Source organism: Perna viridis, chromosome 10, assembly GCF_037379345.1.
Source record: "Perna viridis isolate PV_CMFRI_1.1 ecotype Kerala chromosome 10, ASM3737934v1, whole genome shotgun sequence".
In the NCBI taxonomy this organism is placed as follows: Eukaryota; Metazoa; Mollusca; class Bivalvia; order Mytilida; family Mytilidae; genus Perna; species Perna viridis.
Genome location: NC_142454.1, coordinates 10,334,836 through 10,355,991, shown reverse-complemented (window position 1 = coordinate 10,355,991; position 21,156 = coordinate 10,334,836). Strand labels below are relative to the sequence as shown.

Below are 21,156 nucleotides of genomic sequence, written 5' to 3'. Positions count from 1 at the left end.
GTGGAGTCCGAGTTGCTCATTTGCTTTTGTTACTTTGTATGTATGATTTTAGTTACTTTATGTTCTTTGTAGTGTATGTCTGTTTTCCATGTCGGGTCTTTGTCCCTGGATTACATTCTTTTGATTACCGCTATAACCTTGGTTCCCTTGATTACTCTTTCAATAGATGCTCTAATTAGATAGAAGCTGAAAGACACATTTTCATTGACACATATGTTCGCGCCTAATAAAGGCATTTTTTTTTTATGTTGCATCTTCAATGAAAGCTGCCAAAATAGCAGATATTTTTACAAACCATTAGCTCCCAGGAGCCTTTCCAACGCAATAGATTTAACAGGAAATTATCCAACAATTTTGACTCCAGAAGACTGTGGTAGGACTTATCATAAGGATCATTTCAAAAATTGAAAATTTCTTTCTATCTATCATAGTTTTCAGAAAGTGGCTTAAAACTGTAAAAAAAAAAGTCATTGTTCCCCTTTCAAGGGTAATAACTCTTACAAGGAGTCATCTGACAACTTTTATCCCTGAAGACTTTTGTAGTCCTAATAATATGGATCATATCAGCCATTGAATAATTTAGCCTAAACCTAATGGTTTTGGACATATATGCGAAAAACTACTCTCTGACCCGTATGACTTTTTCAGTAATAGCAGCCATGTTTTTCAACGGATCAAAAATCATCAAGTCAGTTATATGCAGGATACCTTAAGGAATATTCATGCCAAGTTTGGTTTCAATTGGTCAAATAGTGTCATAGGAGAAGATTTTTGAAAGAAATAACATTAATAAAAGCAAAAAAAAGTCAAAAAGGGCAATCACTTCAATATGGCTTAATGGATTAAAACGACCCCTTTGTTCTATTTTTTTTTTTTTTTTGTAACAACGGAACGGCCACGTTTTTCGACGAAACAAAAATCCCCACAGCTTTCTATGCAAGATATCCCAAGCAATATTCATACCAAGTTTTGGTTTTGATTGGTCCAGTAGTGTCAGAGCAGAAGATTTTTGAAAGAAAAAACATTAAAAACAGCAAATAAAAAAACGTCGAAAAAAGGCCATAACTCTAACATGGCTGTACATTTAAATGAAAATTTGACCACAGATAGATCTCATCATGTTGAACACTTTTACTTCGTCCAAATTTCACTAACCATAACGGTTTAGCGAGAAACTATTGTCTGACCACTATGTCCTATTTTTAGTAACGACGGACGAAAAATCACCATATTAGTTCTATGTTTGATGCCCCAATGGGCATTCATACCCAGTTTTGTTCCAATTGGTCAAGCAGTGTCAGAGGAAAAGATTTTTTTTTTAATGTTTTTTTTCTGTTGTCTTTTAGTACCTTTTTTGTAATCTTTCGAACTATCTATTTTTATTTTCCAATTGGAAACTTATCTTAAAGATGTCTGAAGCAGTCATTTTTGAAAATAATGGAATATAAATCACAAAATCTGTCAAGTAATAAAAATAAGTTTGTTTATTGCCTGACAGGTCAGTTTTTAGATTCAGGCATCATTTGAACTTGAAGCAAAGTTTGTCAGGATTTCTCGATTGACTCATTATACTCATTATGTCTGTATTTTTGTAACAATTTTATACATAAATATAGTCTGAAGTCGACTTTTTTGCCACTGCCTTCAACTCTATATATAAAATATGTAGTATTATTATTAGTATAATTTACACCCCGTGCAGGTCCGGGTGTTAAAAGAATAGGCCTGCAGCAGCGCTAAGCTTGTCGTAAAAGGCGACTAAATAGTGCTCAGAACCTTAGCCGGGGGCTAGGGCGCTCTGCCCACAGAGCTACTGGGTTGTGTGCCCCAGGCGGTGGAATGGGGTACACCTGGCGTGTTACATGCTGGGGTTGTCAGGCTATAATACGGAAAATCTGACTGCAAACCATAGTGGTGCACCGTGTTGGGAAAGATGCCACGTTCCTCGCACATTAAAAAACCCTACTGTGGTATTCTTCCGGAGTAGGAACCATAGGGCTCCGCCACAGGAGGCTAAATTGCCCGACCCAACCTACCTCTCTCTATTTCCAGTGGCAATCAAAATTTGTCCACCCCATTGTCCTTGTGTCCCATCCTTTTTTCATTTGTCATCATTTCATGTTCATTCTATCATCAATTTCATGTTCATCGTCTGAATATAGCTGAAATATTGCTGCTCGTTAAACCACAACAAACAAACAACAAACAGTATAATTTACACAAACGACATCACTTTTATACCCATTTATAAATAGCCAAAACTGCACGGCATAAAGTTATCAATTTCTGGTGCCAAATTGTACGAACATGAAAAATCCAAATTTCTGAATTAAATAACCAATAATAAATTATAATTCTTGGTGTACTGAAAATATTCTTGTCATTATACCTACCACTTGTCAAGGTGGGATGGAGGTAAATAGTTACATAGGTGTGGAATTTTTTTATTTATTAATATGGAAATACCAGGTTATCGCCTCTTTTCCATCTAACTATTCAAACGAGTATTTTTGTTATACTTTAAAAAATCTGCAATTTGAAACCAGTTTGTGGTTTCACGCCATTCTCTTTTGAGTTTTATCATTTCTCCCCCGAACGAAGTAATTTGAGGGTAAGTAGAAATTAACTTACGTGCTTGTCTATCCTCTGTCTTTCATGTGAGGAAAACTCATCAAACCACTAAGGCGATATTCAATGTAATGATCTTGTACAACAGCAAAACGGTTGAGTTTGTTATTAGGCATACATTGTAGGAGACCACCGGGCCTCCAATTCAATAATTTTATGATTGACTTAAAGGTAGTTTTAATTCGCAAATCAATTTGAGATAAGTTAAAAGAAAACAAGTTCATTTGTGTTAGTCTTTACAAAACTTCTTATAATCGGTATCAAGAAAATTGTTATTTTTAATGTCGGGCAATTTAAGTTTTCATTCTTTTATAAATTTTAGTAAATCAAGATATATCTACGTTAAAAAGCCTACTGATGAAATTCTATACAATATCAGAGGTAAGAATACATTTTTATTATTCTAGTATTATTTCTGTCAAGTGTTGCCTAGATACAACCTTCATTTTTCTTTTTCTGACTTGGATAAAATGTTGGCAATTGCATTGATGGTACTAATTTTCACTGAAATATAGTGAGTAAAGATACTTTTGTGATGGAAATTCAAGAGAAACTTGTTTTACTTGTTGCCTTTTAATTTTAGTAGGTCAGATTCCCTTTCCATTTGACATTTTGTGGTAAAAAATGGTAACAAAAATTTTTACGGCGGCTTTAAGACAGAAATAGTCATACATCTACGCTTGTCTCACGGAGTTACTTGGAAAACAACGTTAACTGCCGGGTAGCTATAGTCGTCTAATGATGAGGTGCTCGCTTTGAGTGCGATAAGAGTCTAGTCACATGTACTTTTATACAAAAGTTTCTTGAACTTAATCACATTTGAACTACATTCTATACCTCTCACTCTAATACACTCCCATTAAAAGCAAGTCTTCTGTTTTTGAACCTACTTAGTCATTGTACAGACTTGTGGTCATCATTTTGGATATTTGTTTTCACAGACACTTCAAACTAATTTGCGTCAAGATGAAGAAAAACGATAATTTTTTCCACTATTGCAACATAGTTTTTGTCTGCAAAGCGTATTATGTCCAATGTTTATTATCAGAGGTAGACATAGAACATTATAGCAGTGAAAAGACTTTTACTGCCTCAACACCATGAGAACTGATTTATTCAACGGGTCATAGTTTTCCTTCCCTCGTTTGTCTACCCCGGGCTTGACTTTTTATGAGCAACTCAGCGGGTGTTTTTAGAAAAGCAGAGAACGCTTACCCTACCTACCTATCTGTTTACTAAGGTAATTTAAAAAAAAATATATCAAAAATAAAAATTGTAGGCTTTTTACCCATGAATCACATTTTGCACGATTCTTAGCTGGAGTGCTACTTAATACGCCAAAAATAGTTATCAGAAAAAAACTTTGCGACATTTAAAAGAGAATGTTCTTTATTATCAGAATGTAATACTCTTTATTTGGACATATTTGCTTTCTTCATATGAAAATAACAGCCTCCATATTTTTAAGTATGCTGATTAAAATTGTGGTTATTGTTATTGATTTACATTTTAAAACATTTATATTTTTTTTTGCAACTTTCAAATATACGTTAGTCACATTTTCAGTGTAATTGAAGGAGTCCGGGATGCTAATTTGCTTTTGTAACTTTGTATGTATTATTTTAGTTATTTTATAATCTTTGTTGTGTATGTCTATTTTCCATGTCTGGTCTTTGTCCCTGGATTACACTCTTTTGATTACCCCTGGAACCTTGGTTCAATTGATTACTCTATCATTTCTTTCCAGACATGTGTTGAGTTCTACATATCTGCTCAAAATGACTTTATTAGCTAGTAATCCACGATATTGACAAACATGACATGATTCAATGCTCAACATTAATGTCTTAGTTAAGAAATATAGCCCAAACTTATTCATTTTAACATGTCAAGTTTCGTATCATGAATTAAATTATAACTCAAGTTATGTTTTTGGCACCATTTCGAAATCAATTCGTTATGATGACACTTACACTGTATTTCTCAAATTACGTGTGTTCACATTTCATTTTGTATAAAAAGGTAACAATTATGTGTTATACTTGAGTAACAATATTTTTTATTATGTAAAATCAGATCAAATACTGGAGGGGTGAGTTACAATAAGATACCTGATAGTTCTGCAGAAATAACTTATCCGTTGTTGAAGTCATTCATTATCATTGGTTTACATTGTTTAACAATAAGCACATGCTGAATATTCGATCGTATTTTTCAGATTCAAATTGCATTGATCAGTTTACTCTATCTAATTCATCTTCCTTATTTGGTGAGTAGTTGCGCAATACTTCTTTATATAAGTGTGAAATATGTAATACATGTCTGTGTATGACGGAAATGGGATATTGGCTTGAAATTTATAACTATGATGGTTAATTTAATTTTAGTTTTGCAAAACAGATCACTTTAAAAATGTGTATCATGTAACTTTCATATAAATTATTTCATCGTTTCAGTACGTTTTGGCGTGTAATTTTGAACGAGTGGTTATTCGGAATTTTTTTTTTAAATATTTTTACATTTAACAACACAAATGCTTGTTAATAGGGTTTATCTCCCATAATGTAACATTATGTTGTTAGTATTTCGTGGTTTGTATGTTCGAGCTTGGCACTCTTGAATTTCCGTGCAGGAGTTGAATGCAATAAGACCACTGATCACTGGTGCATGTGGGACACTAACGAAAAAGGCTACAAAGAACATTGTGGTGGAACCGAGTATCAAATGAAAAGTATGGTAAAATCGATTGCGAATATAATTTCTTCAACTCCAGTTGTATTTTTTCTATTACTGTTTTCGAGGAAAAAATGAGCTTATCCTTTATAACTTTGATTAAATGAAGGCTTTAATGGCTTATTAATAAAGATCAATTAAAATGGTTAACAAAACAATAATCGAGCTCAGAGACTCTAGACAATAATAAAAAAAACACATGATAAAGAGTGCCCATATAATACTTTACGTATACTTATCATGTTCAGTATATTGCTGATCCAACCGACAGTAGTCAAAACAGTGCAGACGATATTATAATACATCGTCTTCATAATATTTGTGTACGGGATAAAGCATTTCCTACCAAGGATTTGATACAAGCAATACAATCTTTGAATCCGCGTATGGTACTTTTTTATAACCGTTTTCTGAGATTCTGTGTGTTAGACAACGATGGCGTATCAATAACTCAGAATATTTTTTATCAAGAATATATTTAAGACAATATGGTCGTTATATAGTGATTAGACTGCTATATTACAATATATGGACGGAAAATATTACAATGAAATCTTCTCGTTTATATTATATTATTCTGCGGAGATGACTACTGTCGTTGAATTCAAAGTCTATAACTCACGCGCATGAGCTTTTTTTTCAATTTCTAGGGCTTCTAGGGCAGGTGTATAAATGAATGATGACAATTTTACAAATTTAGGATAATGAAAAAGGAGAATGTCGTCAGCGTATCGATATGTAAAAAGAAAAAAATATAAATTCTTTGAACAAATGATTTTGAAGAACTTTGTCTTCATATGAATAAAAAAGAGGTGTTCGGAGGGACACATTATGTACAACGGGGTCCCGACAATTTGCTGAAAAGTGGTCATTTCATAAGTGACGAATATGTTGTCAAAAAGAAACTCTAGCATACTGATCATCTTTTTCTCCCCATGGCAAATTTTGGATTTTTGTTCTGTTGTGTAAAATATATAGATCATAACTACAAATTATAAATTCTGACAATTTTCATTTGACTACCATTCTTTCAGATGAATAGTATATAGGTGATTGCTTTTAATATTTTCAAATTATCGTGGGAAAGGTAGCATCTAATGATAAAGTCAATGTTTCAATAACATGAATTTCACGAAGGTTCGAAATTTAAGATAATGTAAAAGATTTTATAGTTTTGAGACTCCACATATGATTTATACCACTTATCGAGTACAGTTTGTGGTCAGTTGTAGATTAAAAACTGTCATCAATGATGGACAAAATCCATACCATGAAGCTAGTTGTAAAAGAATCCAAAATAAACGAATTAAAACTTTTCAGAAATCGACGTAAATCGACTTTATCCATAAAATTCAAACGTAAAACGAATAATAATGAACAAACAAACAAAAAATAAACAATAACAACGACAAGCAATGGACTTCAGGTTCCTGGCTTAGGACAGGCAAATAAAGTATTTGGCGGGTTTAACATGATGGATGGCGCTCAACTCCACTAACCAGGGACAGTGTTGGGAAAATACAATCATAAAGCGCACCATATTATTTGTTGAATTTAGATTGAACTCATGAGATCATTACTGAATACAAATATTTAAACAAATGGGGCAAAAAAGAACAACATGTACCTACTTGGATAGAAAAGCTGAAGCAACTGAGAAGCACACATCAAAACAAATAATCAATAAAACACATCCAACAGAATTTAGTGAAACATTACTATAAGTTGCAAGTTTTGATAACAAAAAATACTTTACTGCAATGGTTATAATATTTTATTAACCTTTACATCTTCACCACCAATGACTTACATAACATTAGATAAGTAGACAATCCAAATTGTTCTTTCTGAGAAGAAGCAGAAACAATAGCACATTTGTTATGAAACTGTAATGTAGTTCAAATATTGTTTCAAGACACAGACGCATGGTTACTATTAAGTTATTAAAGCATACCTTTCAATAAAAATATATTTTTATTTGGAAACATTGCATGTGGAGATAATAATAGTGTTTGTAATCTGGTATAACTGATGATTAAACAACACATATACAATGCTAGGTTCTTTAAGAAACAATTTTATGGCAAGTAGTAAAACACCGTCATAAAACAAATTGTAAAATATGAAAAGGTCAACTGTCATTAGATACAACAACTAAGATCTATTTTATAAGAAATGCCAATTTTGTTCACTGTGATATATGTATAAGAATAAAACAAAAAATATCATGTAATGAAACAGGATAGAACTCAGTAATGTAGATATACATGTATGAAAATCACCCCCTCCACTTTTTCACTAGTTAATTTAATATGTTTTCCCTTTCTTTTCAAACCTTATTTCTTCATTCAATTATATATATATTTAGGTCAGTACTTTTGCTTACAATGAAAGAGTAATCAAGGAAACCAAGGTTATAGCGGTAATCAAAAGAATGTAATCCAGGGACAAAGACCAGACATGGAAAACATGCAAAGTAACAAAAGCAAATGAGCAATTCGGACTCCGCTAAAAACTGGGTGCATGTACCAGGTGCACCGGTAGGGTAAGCGTCCTCTGCTTTTCTAGAAACGTTTATGTTTAGATTACCGCTATAACCTTGGTTCCCTTGATTACTCTCTCATACACATATATATATCTTATAACATATAAGTACCTTTGAATTATAAGAGGGATAAAAATAAATCTTCTGGAGTACAACGTTTGCTGTAACGACATACTTAACACACTTATTTCAATTCATTAGCACCCTTACCCTTCAATTCACAGTATACGACCAGGGTACAATACAATATACAAAAACAAAAATTAAGAGATTATTTAAAATGTTTTTTTCAGTAATGAAATAAGGTAATTACACAAGCTAATTTGTCAAAGTGTGAAGTAAAAGAAAGTTTAGTTCTTTAACTTGTTCACTATGTAGGTGTCGTAATACTTGTTATACTTGTGGTTTCATGTGAATTAAAAACATTACTCTTTACATTATTAGTGACTGAATACGCATAATCATCCGAGCCCCTCTTCAAAAAAAGCTCATATGTACATAAATGACCAGAGGACGGTCAGATTTAAGAAGTCTTGATATGAAGTTCTTGGTTTACGTATACGCTACGTACGAATGGAATGAGATATTCTCCATTATCTGTTCCTACTGACATTAGGTTTAGCCGTTCATTATTTCCGTCTTGTGTTTGTACCTGTTGTTGAATACCTAGTTGTAGCCTTTGATTGTCAATCTCATCTTCTTGATCATGGTTTTCTTGGTTCTTGTTTGTTGGTTGAATACGCTCTTTAGATCTGTCACCTCTGAAATGATTGTGTTCGTCGATATATTGCAAAATGAATCAAAATTGTAATCAGAAGAAAAGTTCCTAAAGCACCACTAGCATAAATGAAAGTGTTTGTGATCCAGAAACATCCTACAATAAAAACATTAATTTGGTGACGTATTTTCTCATTTCCCGTTAATATGATGCACAGATTTTCTGTGGACAGATGTTATACAATAGTTGCTTATATAGCCATAACAACAGTGGCTAATATCACAAAACATTAATTTACTGCCCACGGCAATATCACTTTCCAAGGCGGCTACTTTATCCATAATACCTTCTTTATATGCAATTATCCTGTTTATTGCATTGAAGAATCTAAAGAGGTTACAAGCGTAATAATGACCAAATACTAAATCACAAACTACGGTATTTTTACGTTTATTCGTGTACGTTCTATTTGTTCATTTGTGTATAATTCTAATCATGAACTTCTTCATACTTATAACCGTTTTTTATTGGTCGAGAACGTCGTAGCCAGAAAGTTCATACATGCATGAACTTCGCCAGATCGTTCATACATGCATGAACGCCAGTCAACTTGAAACCAATATGGCGGCTGCGTAGATTGAAAGAGTGTGGCAACGAACTGAACGGCATAATATACATGCACATTGATTTTACTGGTCAAGTTTGTTTATAGAGAGTAATTTTCAGCTCAGGGAAAGAATCTTTTAACTGAGTCTGACTGAACCCTTGAAAACACCTTATTGTTATTTTCCTTCTTCCTTGTTGTAATTCCTTAATAATCTTATTCCCGTTTCATCTCGTATTTGTAATGCCAACTACCACTTCTTTACCACTTTTTATGTGTAAATATTCGTCCGCGCTCCCTTATGTGTGCAAAGGAATGTCTGTGTATTGAAGCTTTAACATAAACACAGTGTATCAATATGACTGACTGAGGCTCTAAAAGGGTAACTTTGTCTGTCGGATAGAATTATAAGGATTGAACAGCTATTTTCGGTCGTTCATGCATGTATGAATGGATCTCTCCACTCACAAATACTACATGAAAGGCCTTCGGCCGTTCATTGAGTTTGGGAGCTCCGAGATCCGTTCATACATGCATGAACGACCGAAAATAGCTGTTCAATCCTATGGTGACTTGCATATGTATATCGTCGAGTTTTTAATTTAATAGTCTATGTAATATCTAAATGAAGAACGCTAAACAGAATCTTTATGACTATTAAAGTGCTTATTAAAAGAAAGCAAAAGTCCGTCTGCTGGCTGCATGAATTTCAGTTGTCATTCAAAACAGAGCCTATTTGTTAAAAAAAATATCGAATTTATGAATATTTCATAAAGTTTATTCTAATTCGTTAAATGTGTGACAGAATATGGACGAGTGCTACAACATTTTTTTCGACCATTTTGCACATTACTATTGTATGCTTTTCAACTTCTTAAGATGGACTTTAACTTAATGTATTGTATTTTATTATAATTATCCCAACATGAGAGAATGATTAAGTGAACCAATATTCTAGCTGACATCAAACGAATGAAATTCAGGGAGAAAGACCAGACATGAAAAACACAACAAAGGACATAAAAATAACCAAAACAACACATTCAAAGATACAAAGTAAATGAACAACTCGGACGTAACTAAAACCTGAGAGCATGGACAGGGGCACAGGTAGAGTGAGCGTCTTCTGCTTTTCTAGTAACATCTGCCGAATTGCTCATAAAAAGTCAAGTTCAGGGTAATCGAAAACGGAATGGAAAACTTTGACACACTGAACGAATTAGTTTTCATGGTGCAAAAAGACATGCCAAACCTATCCACCAGTTCATGCTGACGACCAAACCTTTCTAGTGATGACTTCAATCTTGTAGTAGCAACATAACCCTTTTCCAAAAGCCTCGTTGTTAGGATTCTAGCGCGATACAAAAAGTCTGCGTAGTTTCGGCAAGCTCTGGCATAACGTATAAGTTGTGATATGAACACTTCATACTCTGGTGATGAAGGGATGTTGCCAGAGATGAAAGGAAAGTTGACAATTCTGAATTTAGTCATCACGTTTGTCGTAAAGTTTGGTCAATAGTCTTCCTTTACCATCGATCTCTTAGTGTAGCTCTAGATATTAGGCTGACTTCAAAGTGCCGGTATTTCCTTTATCTAAGTTCTTGGGGTAGATGCGATGTATCAAATCCCCAGAATTAGGATTGTTTAAAGATAATACGTCATCTATATAACAAAAACTGAGATTAAAGGATCTAGCTAAACGATATTCTTTCGTTAGAGTGAAGAAATAGGTCAGCAAGTAGAGGAGAACAATTCAATTTGTTCCCATTGGAATGCCGACCGTTTGTTGAAAAATGCGTCCACCACACTGGACAATTATGTTGTCGATTAAAAATTCAGCATTTTATAATATATTCGGAAGATGATTTAGAATTATTTCTTACAAAATGTGAGGAATCTCTTTTCAAGCACTATATATTTGTATCTATGGGTACCATCTTTTTGGAAAAAGCAACGATGTATGTTTTTAAGCCGGGATTGTAACTGAGTATGGGAATAGAAGTATACAGTGTTAACAAAGCACAACTTTTAGTGCTATTATATTCTGATAATAGTCTTGAACTGATTGTCTCCAAAAGATCTTTCGAATTTTTTTATGATCCACATAGCATTAATTCCACTACGGGAGTAGCAAGTGTTGTGGTAGGACTGCAGACCCTTTTTGACAGCTGAGAGTATAGAAGTTAAAAATTTTCAAAGAGGTTTGGTTGACCTTTTTGTCATTGTACGTGAATTTACTCACCTGAATCTTCATGCTGAGCAAATTAAGCTTCTCTTCGTTACTTAGGATGCAGGTAATCTATTCTCCCCCGATGAATTTAGTGTTTTACCTGTAGAAGACTATCGTTCAGGAATACCCTTCAGAAAACATGAGTATGAGATTGCACGTCTTGTTTTTAAGGTTCCTTCCGTTTTGTATGTCGTGGCCCCTATATTTGCCGGTTAAGTTACAATTATCACTCACTATAGAACAGTTAACATTACAGATCTATTAAATAAGCTTCTTGTCTTTTCTTTTTTCATCCGTTTGTGATGTCGATTTAGACGTTAATTGCTTTGGTATCTTTCTGAAGATCTGGGTTATATTTTATACTTCTTGCTTAATATATAGTATCAGCGTCTTCGTCAATTTCTTGCTATTGACAAAATGATCCAGATGGTGGATGCTTTAACTTCGATTATCTTATGTGTATTGCTTGTCGGACTGGTCAACCCAGTTGCATAATTTACTGGGTAAAATATCCTGCTGTCGGGTGCCAAATTTCAATTTTGGATAATTTTTCATCATCTCGTCTAACAGAATAGATAACCAATCTTAAAGGTAGCACCCAATTTAGACTTGAACTTCTCTGTGAACCATTTGCATTAAGCATTGATCTCAAAGGAGTTTCTCGTTGTTTGAAATTGTAATTAAAGGTATTGTTCTTCTTCCGGCAACCTAGTTTTTTTCTGTCTTAAGGTTGGCTGAGCTTTCTTTGCACAATACAATGCTAGATGTCACAAGTTTATGTTACTGCAGGATTTTTTTTTTGGCCTTCGTCTGCAGGAGAAAGTCTATCTCTTGCTTATCCGCGTCATCCGCAATGCATACATTTTTTACTTTATTTGTTGGACCCCATGTTTATTGTTAATCAGGGAGGCTTGGATTGAACGTGACTATGCTTTGTTTATTACGCATTCTAAAAGGTTCGAGATTTGTTTTTGACTTGGTGGTATCTTACCCTTTTACACTTTTCTGGTCTACTTCCTCATGGTGCGGTCCTGAAGGTATGGTCCGATGAAAATGATCACTGTATATGATTTCTTACTGAAAATTACTTGCCTCGTTGTAATTCACACAAACAAGTTCATATCGCAATACATGTTTAATAACCGTAACACATTTGGGAGTGTTTGTCTATGTCGAGTTGAAATTACTTGAAATACTTCAAAATTAAGCCATTTTTCCTCTCTGTGATCCTTACCTAACTTCATGTCTTTGGTGATTACCTAGTTCTCCGAGTAATATATTCTCATGTTGTTGTTTTTTTTTCGTCCCTGGTTTTATCCTCCTAATATATTTTTTTAAAAAGTGCAGTGCCTTTACAGAATTATCTGGCACGGTCGCAACAAACCATGCAACGTCTGTTTATCCATATATGCATCACTTATTGAACCTATATTCAGGTGGTAAACGTCTCTTCTTTTAAGTCTTTCTACGGTTATCTTCTCACATTTCAACCTGCTGTCTCTCTACCATTCATTACTATTCCTCGCACTGTTTCTATTGTTTAATCTTTAGGCAACCTGCGTATGCCCTTTTAATCTTGCTGTTTTGTATGAATTATAATCTCTTTTTTCTTTGCAAGCAAAGAGACATTTTCCAACACCAGTTCTATATAAGATAATAAATCCATGTTTTTTATATGTATTTAATGTTCGACCAATCCCTAAACGGGTGGCGACGATCAAGTGGAAGGTTTTTGGTTGTCTTTGTGTTGCGGATTTTGTATTTACCAACAAATAATCCTATTTTTTTACCTCGTGATAGAGAATATCTCACAGAAAGTCATGATACCCTAGCGCCAATACGTCATATATGAGTGTATGACTACTATAAAACATGTTACAGTCGTAAGCACCCCACTTTTATTTTCATACCTAATGATTTGCATATTAATTTCATCCCCACCGGTCAATTTGTGTAGTCAATCTCGTACATTCCTTTATGCTGAATGTTATTTTCTTATTTCCTTTATAAAGAAATATATTTCCCAGGTCCAGTCTAGCGTAAAAGTGTTAAATTACATTTAAACCAATGCAAATTGTTGTCTCCATTCTTTCCCCGTTTTTGCTAACGGATGTCTACATTCTATTCCCAATATTTAGTTAAAATTAAAAAAAGTAGTATGCACCGTTGTTACTCCTACAAAGACTACTTGGAAGAGATTCCTCATAATTTGTAATAAACGATTCAGAACCATTTTCCAAATATACCGAAGAAGATATTTTCAAAATTATGAGATTTTTTACCAGTATGGTGGACATGTGTTTCAACAAACTGTTGGCGTTACAACGGAAACAAATTGTGGCCTTCTACTTGCTATAAATTAATTTACTCTAATAAGGCTAACATTAAAGCTGATCTGAAACAAATAATGGAATATCGTTTAGCTATATCCTTTGTTCTTATTACCTGCTATATAGATGACGTATTATCGTGAAACAATCCTGGTTTCGGGAATTTAATACATTGCATTAACCCAAAGAACTTCAGATAAAAACTATTTCAGAAACTGTGAATTCAGCCACATATCCTGACCTACATATAGAAGATATCGATTGTAAAGAAAATCTATTGACCGAACTATACGACAAACTTTTCATTCCACACAGTCTACATTCCTATCATTTGTGGCAACATCCGTTCTACACCTGCATATGGAGCTTTCATAACACAACTCATACGCAGATGTTTGTACTACACTAGACTTCTTACGATTCGGCTTCTGAAAGAGGAATTATGTTGTTACAAGATCCCACATCTTGAGGTCGGTATTCGGGAGCCAGTCCAGGTTGACGGCCTCAGTCATGAAATATCTTCATGATTTTACCCTACCAGAGGCTTAATCGTTAGGTGTATGGTTTTATTCTTTACTCCGTCGCCGAAACAGTCTGTTTACGGATTCTATTACCACTTTACCATGCATTAGACGATAAGGGTTTAGAATGGACGTTCTATTTACCTTTTAGTTCCTTTAATTTCCTTTGTCATGCGTTTATTTATCTATATTCCAGCAGATTATTACTTGGAAATGTAAATTATTACAAAAATAATAATAGTGGAGGATGGCCTCTATTAACCCTGTAATTCAAATTATTTCTGGTTGAAATTAATGATGGTGTTCTTCCGCTTGTACGGCTAAAGTAGATGACAACACTGAACAGATATGGATGCGCTAAAACCTTTTTTCAAACTTTTTTCTGTACACATTTTTTTGTACATTTTTTCAATTACACTTTGACACCAATTTTAATACAATTGTCTGTTTTTATACCTTGGAAAGCTACTGATTTTTGCTTCATGATTGACTTTTTGTCAAAAAATATTTTCTCTAAGAAGAGGTGAAAATTAACACCAATTTATCTAGACACATATTTTGTGAACCATTCGAGGGGTATGATAATTTAATATGCTGAATACAACTAGATATTTTATAACGTGTACAATTCGTTGAAACCAGAAAACGTTTTATTGTCTTTCGATTCCGTATTTTTTAGAGATAATATATCTTAACTCATATGTAAAAGAAAAATGTCACCAGAGATTAGTTTTATTGTAAGTATAATACAATCAATTCAAATAAGTATATAAATTATATACTTATTAATCAGTAATACAAATAAAGTTATAGTGATTTATAAAAAAATTAAACTAAATTTGTAAAATTCTATCTTTTCTAGGAAACAAAAGAAAAACACATGTACCTGAAACCCTTGTGGTTGTATACATGTCCACGCAGCCATCCTTTAAATCACATCTGAAAAACCTTGGATTCAATAAAAAGTATACATTCTGTTTATACACAAATACATTAAAAAACAAAAACTGAACAACCACTAATAAGCTTTCTCGGGAAAATTTAGAGATGTTTGTCCGTCCCGGAACGGAAAGATAAAATTATATACAATTAACTTCCTGTAATGCCTGTGGCTAACTTTTTGTTTATTACACTTCATGTCATTTTTTGAATTTTTACTTGTTCAATACGACGGTGACATTCTGCTCTATCACATGTTTCAGAGGGTGATAAGTTTTTGTCTATTACCCTCTCGTGAAAAGGTAAACTGGCTCCGATAAAAACAGATTCCAGTTCAATCTTAATAACTTTTGCGTTTGAAGGAATCGATATGAGCAGCTTGCGTACCAATACCGGTTAATAAATGAAATTCAGCAGACTTACATATATTTATATATATTTTTGTATGATACCAAGTCTACTAAATTTGTACCCAAACATTTATAATTGCCTTGTCAAATTAAAAAGTAACTAAGGTTGGAACTGAAAAAAGATTGTGTTCAAATAAGAATTTGTCATTGTAGTTCAATTTCCATATACTTCATTAATTCTAGATCATTTTTGTTTTTGTTTTTATTATTGTTTATTCTGCCTCGTAAATTGGATAAAATTACTAAATAAAAAAAAACTTGAAACAGAAAAAAGGCATAACAAATTAAAAAAAAGAAAAAAAACGGACTCAATACAAAAGACATCTTATTGAAACTCTGTTTGTCAGCATGGAAACGATACATTGAATAAAGATCACAGAAGGATTGTGATCCACAATTGACGTTTACAGTTTCTTGAAATAACTGGAAAATAAGAATTACAATTTTAAAAATACAAACAAAGACAAACATACACAACCTACTGGTAAGACTTAGTTTAAAAAAGGATGAAGATGGAACATTCAGTATAATAAAATAAATACGCCTTTGTATGACATGGATTGTCTCGGGGTAGCAAACTGCTCTATCACCCTCTTGGCTATATGTTATTTAAATAGTATTCATTTTTACTGTGATTTGAATATAATTGAAATAGTTTTTGATTAATCGTAATCAATAACGAAAGAAGAAAAGTATAGCAGATATCAAAGGTTTAAAGAGGATTTTGATTGATGAAACTCACAAGTATTGTTCAGCAGTTATTCTACCCTTTTGCCGAATGATTGTTCATTTTACGAGAATATGTGCCACTTTGCTTTGGTCGCTGTAAGGTTTTAAGTTAAGTGCCTTTATTAAGTCTATCTTTGCAATAATTAGATTGTTGTAATAATCTTGCATAAATGTTGGAAACAAATATCAAAATAAATTATGCAGCACCAGATATCGGACAAAAAATTGGTTATTTTTAATTGCATTCGTTAGCCAGTTGTTTATATTAGTTATGTAAATGATGAAGATGAAAAGACTTTAGCGTGAATAATTTAGAGTTCCCTTTTTTCGTTAGTTTGTTAGGTATTTTTCATGGACAACTTTTTTGTTACAATAAATCGCAGTGGAACTTTCTTTATATTGTATACATTTAATTGACAATTAATTTTTTTGCCTAATAATGTAATTGTAGTCTCCCTAGGAGAAATACGTTCATTACCATTTTGTTATTTTCTAACCATATTTTGAATATTATACTGTCCACAATCAAGTAACAATAAGATTTCTTTATTGTATGAAGTACTTTGTATGAAATTAAAATTGTAAACTTGTCAACCGTTTTTAAGCCTCAAATGCAACATTTGGTTTTTTTTTGTTTTTTTTTTTTTTTTGTTTTTTTTTTTGTTTTTTTTGTGGATGTGCCTAGACGATAAGACGTAAATCAAAGCAATTAACCGAGTTCAAGCATTCCATTTGCTGGTATGTTTGAAAAATGCGTGTAAAAAGATACAAAATTTAATTTATTTATTCATTTTGCAGAATGGAAATAATATATAATCTCATGTTTTATTTATTAATTAATGGAAACGAAATAGTACTAGCAAGAGATAATAGTAAATAAAGTAAATAAACCAAGTAAAGGTATTTCCCGAAGACAAAATTTATAAATGACATCTATGCAGATCGGAACATATTTCAAAGTGAACGAATCTAAGATCACGAAACAAATAGATATTTACCTTTCATTACGCTGACAGTTGCAGGATAACTTACAATCTTTACCATAATATCCATTAGAGCAATTTTGGCAGAATTTCATTTCTTGTTTATATGTTTGACCATACGGACACCCTTAAAGAAATAGTCATATGTTAATTAATTTAGTTGTGTGAACGAATTCATGAATTAAAACAAAAACATATTACGACAAAGACAACCCTTACTAAACAGAAGACAAAACTAATACAATTACAGGAACCAATGTACAAATAGGTTACAAAACGCTAACTTACCACAAACTCCCTGTGTCTCTACGAAAGGACGACAACAGTAATATATCTTTATTTCTTTTTCACCATTTTTCCTGTAAAAGAGACATCATGTAAAATAATTTTACAATTTCCAACGTTACACCGTGTTGACACAGGATCCGTGAATAATTGGCCCTAAGGATGCACCACTTATCATTACTGGCGATCAAGAGTACTAAGAGGTCTGGCCTGATGTTGGTTTTTAATCAATCAATCAGTTGTTATTCTTGTAGGAAAACATTCGTGGGCATCATTGGCAGGTTGAGACAGTTATGTCAGTGGTATCAGTGTTCTTGTAAATTTCAAAGTTTTTGTACTAAGCATGGTTTATCGATAAAAGCTAATCTTCGATTTACTATCAACTTCGATACTCCGTATCATAACCTTAGAACAAGCATTATCATTGTCCTCAAACAAACGGTTCAGTATTTTGTCTTCCTTGTATATTGTTTCACATCAATACCTAAAAAAATGTTGTTGACTTTGGAATCTTGGATAAACTCGTTTTTTCACAGAAATCAATTCCAGGGGAAAACTAGTATGGATTTAAAGTTACTAGTAGCTATGACAAAAAATATTTCTATAGACACCATATTTATGATACATTTAGCATGTATCTATCATTTGTTCAGTAAAGTGTGAATAAATATAAACAAGATTATAGATAACAACAAATAATTAATCGTTCATAAGAAATATTTTTATGCCTGAGAACACAATAGATTCCATAGGAACTACAGTATTTCCATGGTAACCACACAATCATAATCTGGAGAGAGCAATTTTACAAGAATTTAAACTATTGACCAACGTGATGACTTTTCATTTAGAATGGTCAACTTTCCAATCATCTGTGGCAACATCCGGTCAGCGTCTCCGTATGGAGTGTTCATATCACAACTCATATGTTATGCCGGAGCTTGCCGAGACTACACAGACTTTTTACATCGCCCTATAATTCTAATAAATAGGCTTCTACATGGAAAACAGACATGCACAACAAAGAACATAAAGTAACATACATACAAAGTAACAAAAGCAAATGAGCAACTCGTAATTCTGAGAGACTGGGCTACATGATGATACATATATTTATTTAGGTTTTTCACAGATGCTATCCCAGAAGACTTAGACGCTCAAACAAGTGAGTCACGAAAATCTTGGCTCTTTGACCCAGTAGACTTAAACTGAAACAGAATATTTTAGGCGACAAAATTGATTTGGTATTACGAGGTATAAATGTATTTGAAAATTAACATGAAGGTGATGAGTGGGGGTACATGGGGGACCTTTCAGCCCATGTACAAGTTCCCAGATGACCGTCTGTTGTTATTTATACAGCCAGTGTATTATGTTGGAGGGTGAGGCGTTCGCCGAATCTGTCAAATGGATATTCTGACTCTCTCAATAATCATAGACTGTTTCGGGAGCTTATAACATTTTCTGTACGATTTTGCCTATCTACATTTATATTATGAGGAAATGAATTAATCTTTTAATCGAACTATATATCTTCGAAGTATTTTGAAAATCATTTGGTGGTACCTTGCAACATCTATTCGATAATCCTGCCAGATATAAAAATGGCCATAAAAGGACAAACCACTCCCCAATGAGAACTAAAATTTATCTTTTTGTCATATAGCTTTTATATGTTAATTGTCAACTCTTGTATTAATATATTTCCCACACTTGCAATATCAAGTTCCAATACACATAATAGAAAACAAGGATTCTTAGGAAATAAAAAATGGAGGTTACGCTTTGCATTCCGGTACACTCTGTCTACATGTAGGGTGTATTTTCTTGTAAACAGCTCATATTTCATTGATTGTTTCCATTAATTAAATATACAAAATGAAATAAGCTAACCGATTCAAATACTACCGTCAACTGTATACATGGAAATTATAATAACAGTAAAACAAGATTACCTTCTTTTGGAGCAAACATTGGATTGTCCGTCTGTTCTGGAACAACAAATAGCGAAAAGAAATATATACAATCGCATTAAACGAATAACCATTTTGAAAGTTCAATTTGATCAGGAAATTGTTCCCCTTGTGTGCGGAAATAATACATAAAATGCTTATCTTTTTTTTTGTTTTAATCAATAAAGGCATTTGATTAAGTTGTCGGTTTGAATGTTTACCATACATGAAATGGTTGATTCCCCGCCTCTTGAAAAAGTTATTTTTGATTTTATTCAAATTCCAAATGATTTGTTGAAACCAAATGCATAAAAGAAATTAATTTCGATCATTGGATTATTCAAATGCATACACACTTATATATAGAATCATCAACCGTTTCCTTCTTCACAGAAAGATAACCACAGGAGTTTCCTGAAATTTAACCCTAAACAGTTGCATGCTTAATTAATGAATTAATGCACAGTAGACTCAGCAACAAATACTCGATCCTTTATTTTCTAAATAATACCCGAAAGAATGACTGTTCAAAACCAATAATAACGAATTATTAAATATGTTATGCACTGGTCAAAGTATAACAGTAACTACAAGAACATAACATCGGGATAAATATACTTAAACTAAAGTATTCTGAAATAACCCAGTCCGATATTGATTCTGTGTAATACACATACAGCTCAGATTTCGAATCGTTTAATAATATGTATAAAAATTTACTTTTCCTGTATGCTCTTTCAAAGGATTACAAGAGGTCAACAGGTCAAAACTTACCCTAAATACTCTTCCGCCGAGGCGATAGAGAATAAAATTATTGAGAGACAATTATGTAGAAAATGTACAAAATTACACAAAGTACACGTCGGTCTCTGTTCGGCACTATCAATCACACAATTTCACAAAATATCATAACAAAATTAATCCAAAAAATGAAAGTTATTACAAAAATATAGATGAAATGCTTCTTTGGATTCACAAGCGGTGCATAAACAAATAATTTCCTAGCACATAAATTTATGCCAGCAGACAAGGTAAAAAGATGATACTAAATCAAGGGCTTCATTCCGATCTAGTTCCGGAAAATTCAAAATATAAAAATGTTTACATTTACATTTACGATACAATCATCATCCTTACGAGCTTCGATAATCCTGCCCAAACGCCAGGTATTTCTCGGTTGATTATCATCCTGAATCTTAAAAACATCTCCAACTTCTAAATATCGTATTTTGTACCCATTTTTCTCTCTCGACTGTTAATTGCTAGGATATCAATGACGCCATATATACCAAAACTCATTGCCAAGATACTGAATTCGACGCCAACGCTTACCGACATACAGATCTGGTCTTACTAACTTTCCCGGTGGGGCAAAATTATATTTGTTTTCATTGTTAGTAGATGATTCTGTGTAAGCACTTGAGACTGAGGGCCGTTAAAATTTCTAAGTTGTCCTGTTATAGAAAGGAAACGAGGGGGATCATTGATAAATGAGTCTGGATCTGGTGAATTTGCTATTGCCAAATGTACAGCTCAAAAATCGAAACAT

General features: G+C 33.0%; 2 protein-coding genes across 5 annotated transcripts in view; one reads left to right on the top strand and one right to left on the bottom strand.

Moving 5' to 3' along the window:
- LOC148604486 (uncharacterized) overlaps positions 1-6,312 on the top strand; it is a 64,389-nt gene extending 58,077 nt beyond the window's left edge. The window contains exons 11-13 of the mRNA XM_088550942.1: positions 2,951-3,009; positions 4,847-4,897; positions 5,261-6,312. Of these exons, the coding sequence (XP_088407068.1) occupies positions 2,951-3,009; positions 4,847-4,897; positions 5,261-5,356 (206 nt within the window). The 3' untranslated portion in view covers positions 5,357-6,312. The remainder of the gene's footprint in view (positions 1-2,950; positions 3,010-4,846; positions 4,898-5,260) is intronic.
- Positions 6,313-7,058: 746 nt separating this feature from the next.
- LOC148604485 (uncharacterized) lies at positions 7,059-19,885 on the bottom strand. 4 transcript variants are annotated; one of them, XM_088550057.1, is made up of 5 exons: positions 19,611-19,885; positions 17,659-17,729; positions 17,386-17,497; positions 15,196-15,248; positions 7,059-8,780 (listed from the first exon to the last, which is right to left on the bottom strand). In XM_088550057.1, the coding sequence occupies exons 1-5, from the start codon at positions 19,700-19,702 to the stop codon at positions 8,662-8,664; spliced, it is 447 nt and encodes a 148-aa protein (XP_088406183.1). In that variant the 5' UTR covers positions 19,703-19,885; the 3' UTR covers positions 7,059-8,661. The 4 variants fall into 4 exon arrangements, with proteins under 4 accessions (XP_088406183.1, XP_088406182.1, XP_088406185.1 ...); XM_088550056.1 differs by having other exon boundaries at positions 7,060-8,780; positions 15,196-15,257; positions 19,611-19,748; XM_088550059.1 differs by having other exon boundaries at positions 7,064-8,667; positions 19,611-19,748.
- Positions 19,886-21,156: the final 1,271 nt, after the last annotated feature.

Excerpts from the sequence above, each read along its gene's own strand:
- LOC148604485 (XM_088550056.1), bottom strand. The coding sequence starts at position 19,702 with ATGGTTATTCGTTTAATGCGATTGTATATATTTCTTTTCGCTATTTGT. Across the intron at positions 17,730-19,610 it reads AATGTTTGCTCCAAAAGAAG|GAAAAATGGTGAAAAAGAAA; the intron begins GTAATCTTGTTT and ends TCTCTTTTACAG. Across the intron at positions 17,498-17,658 it reads AGAGACACAGGGAGTTTGTG|GGTGTCCGTATGGTCAAACA; the intron begins GTAAGTTAGCGT and ends TATTTCTTTAAG.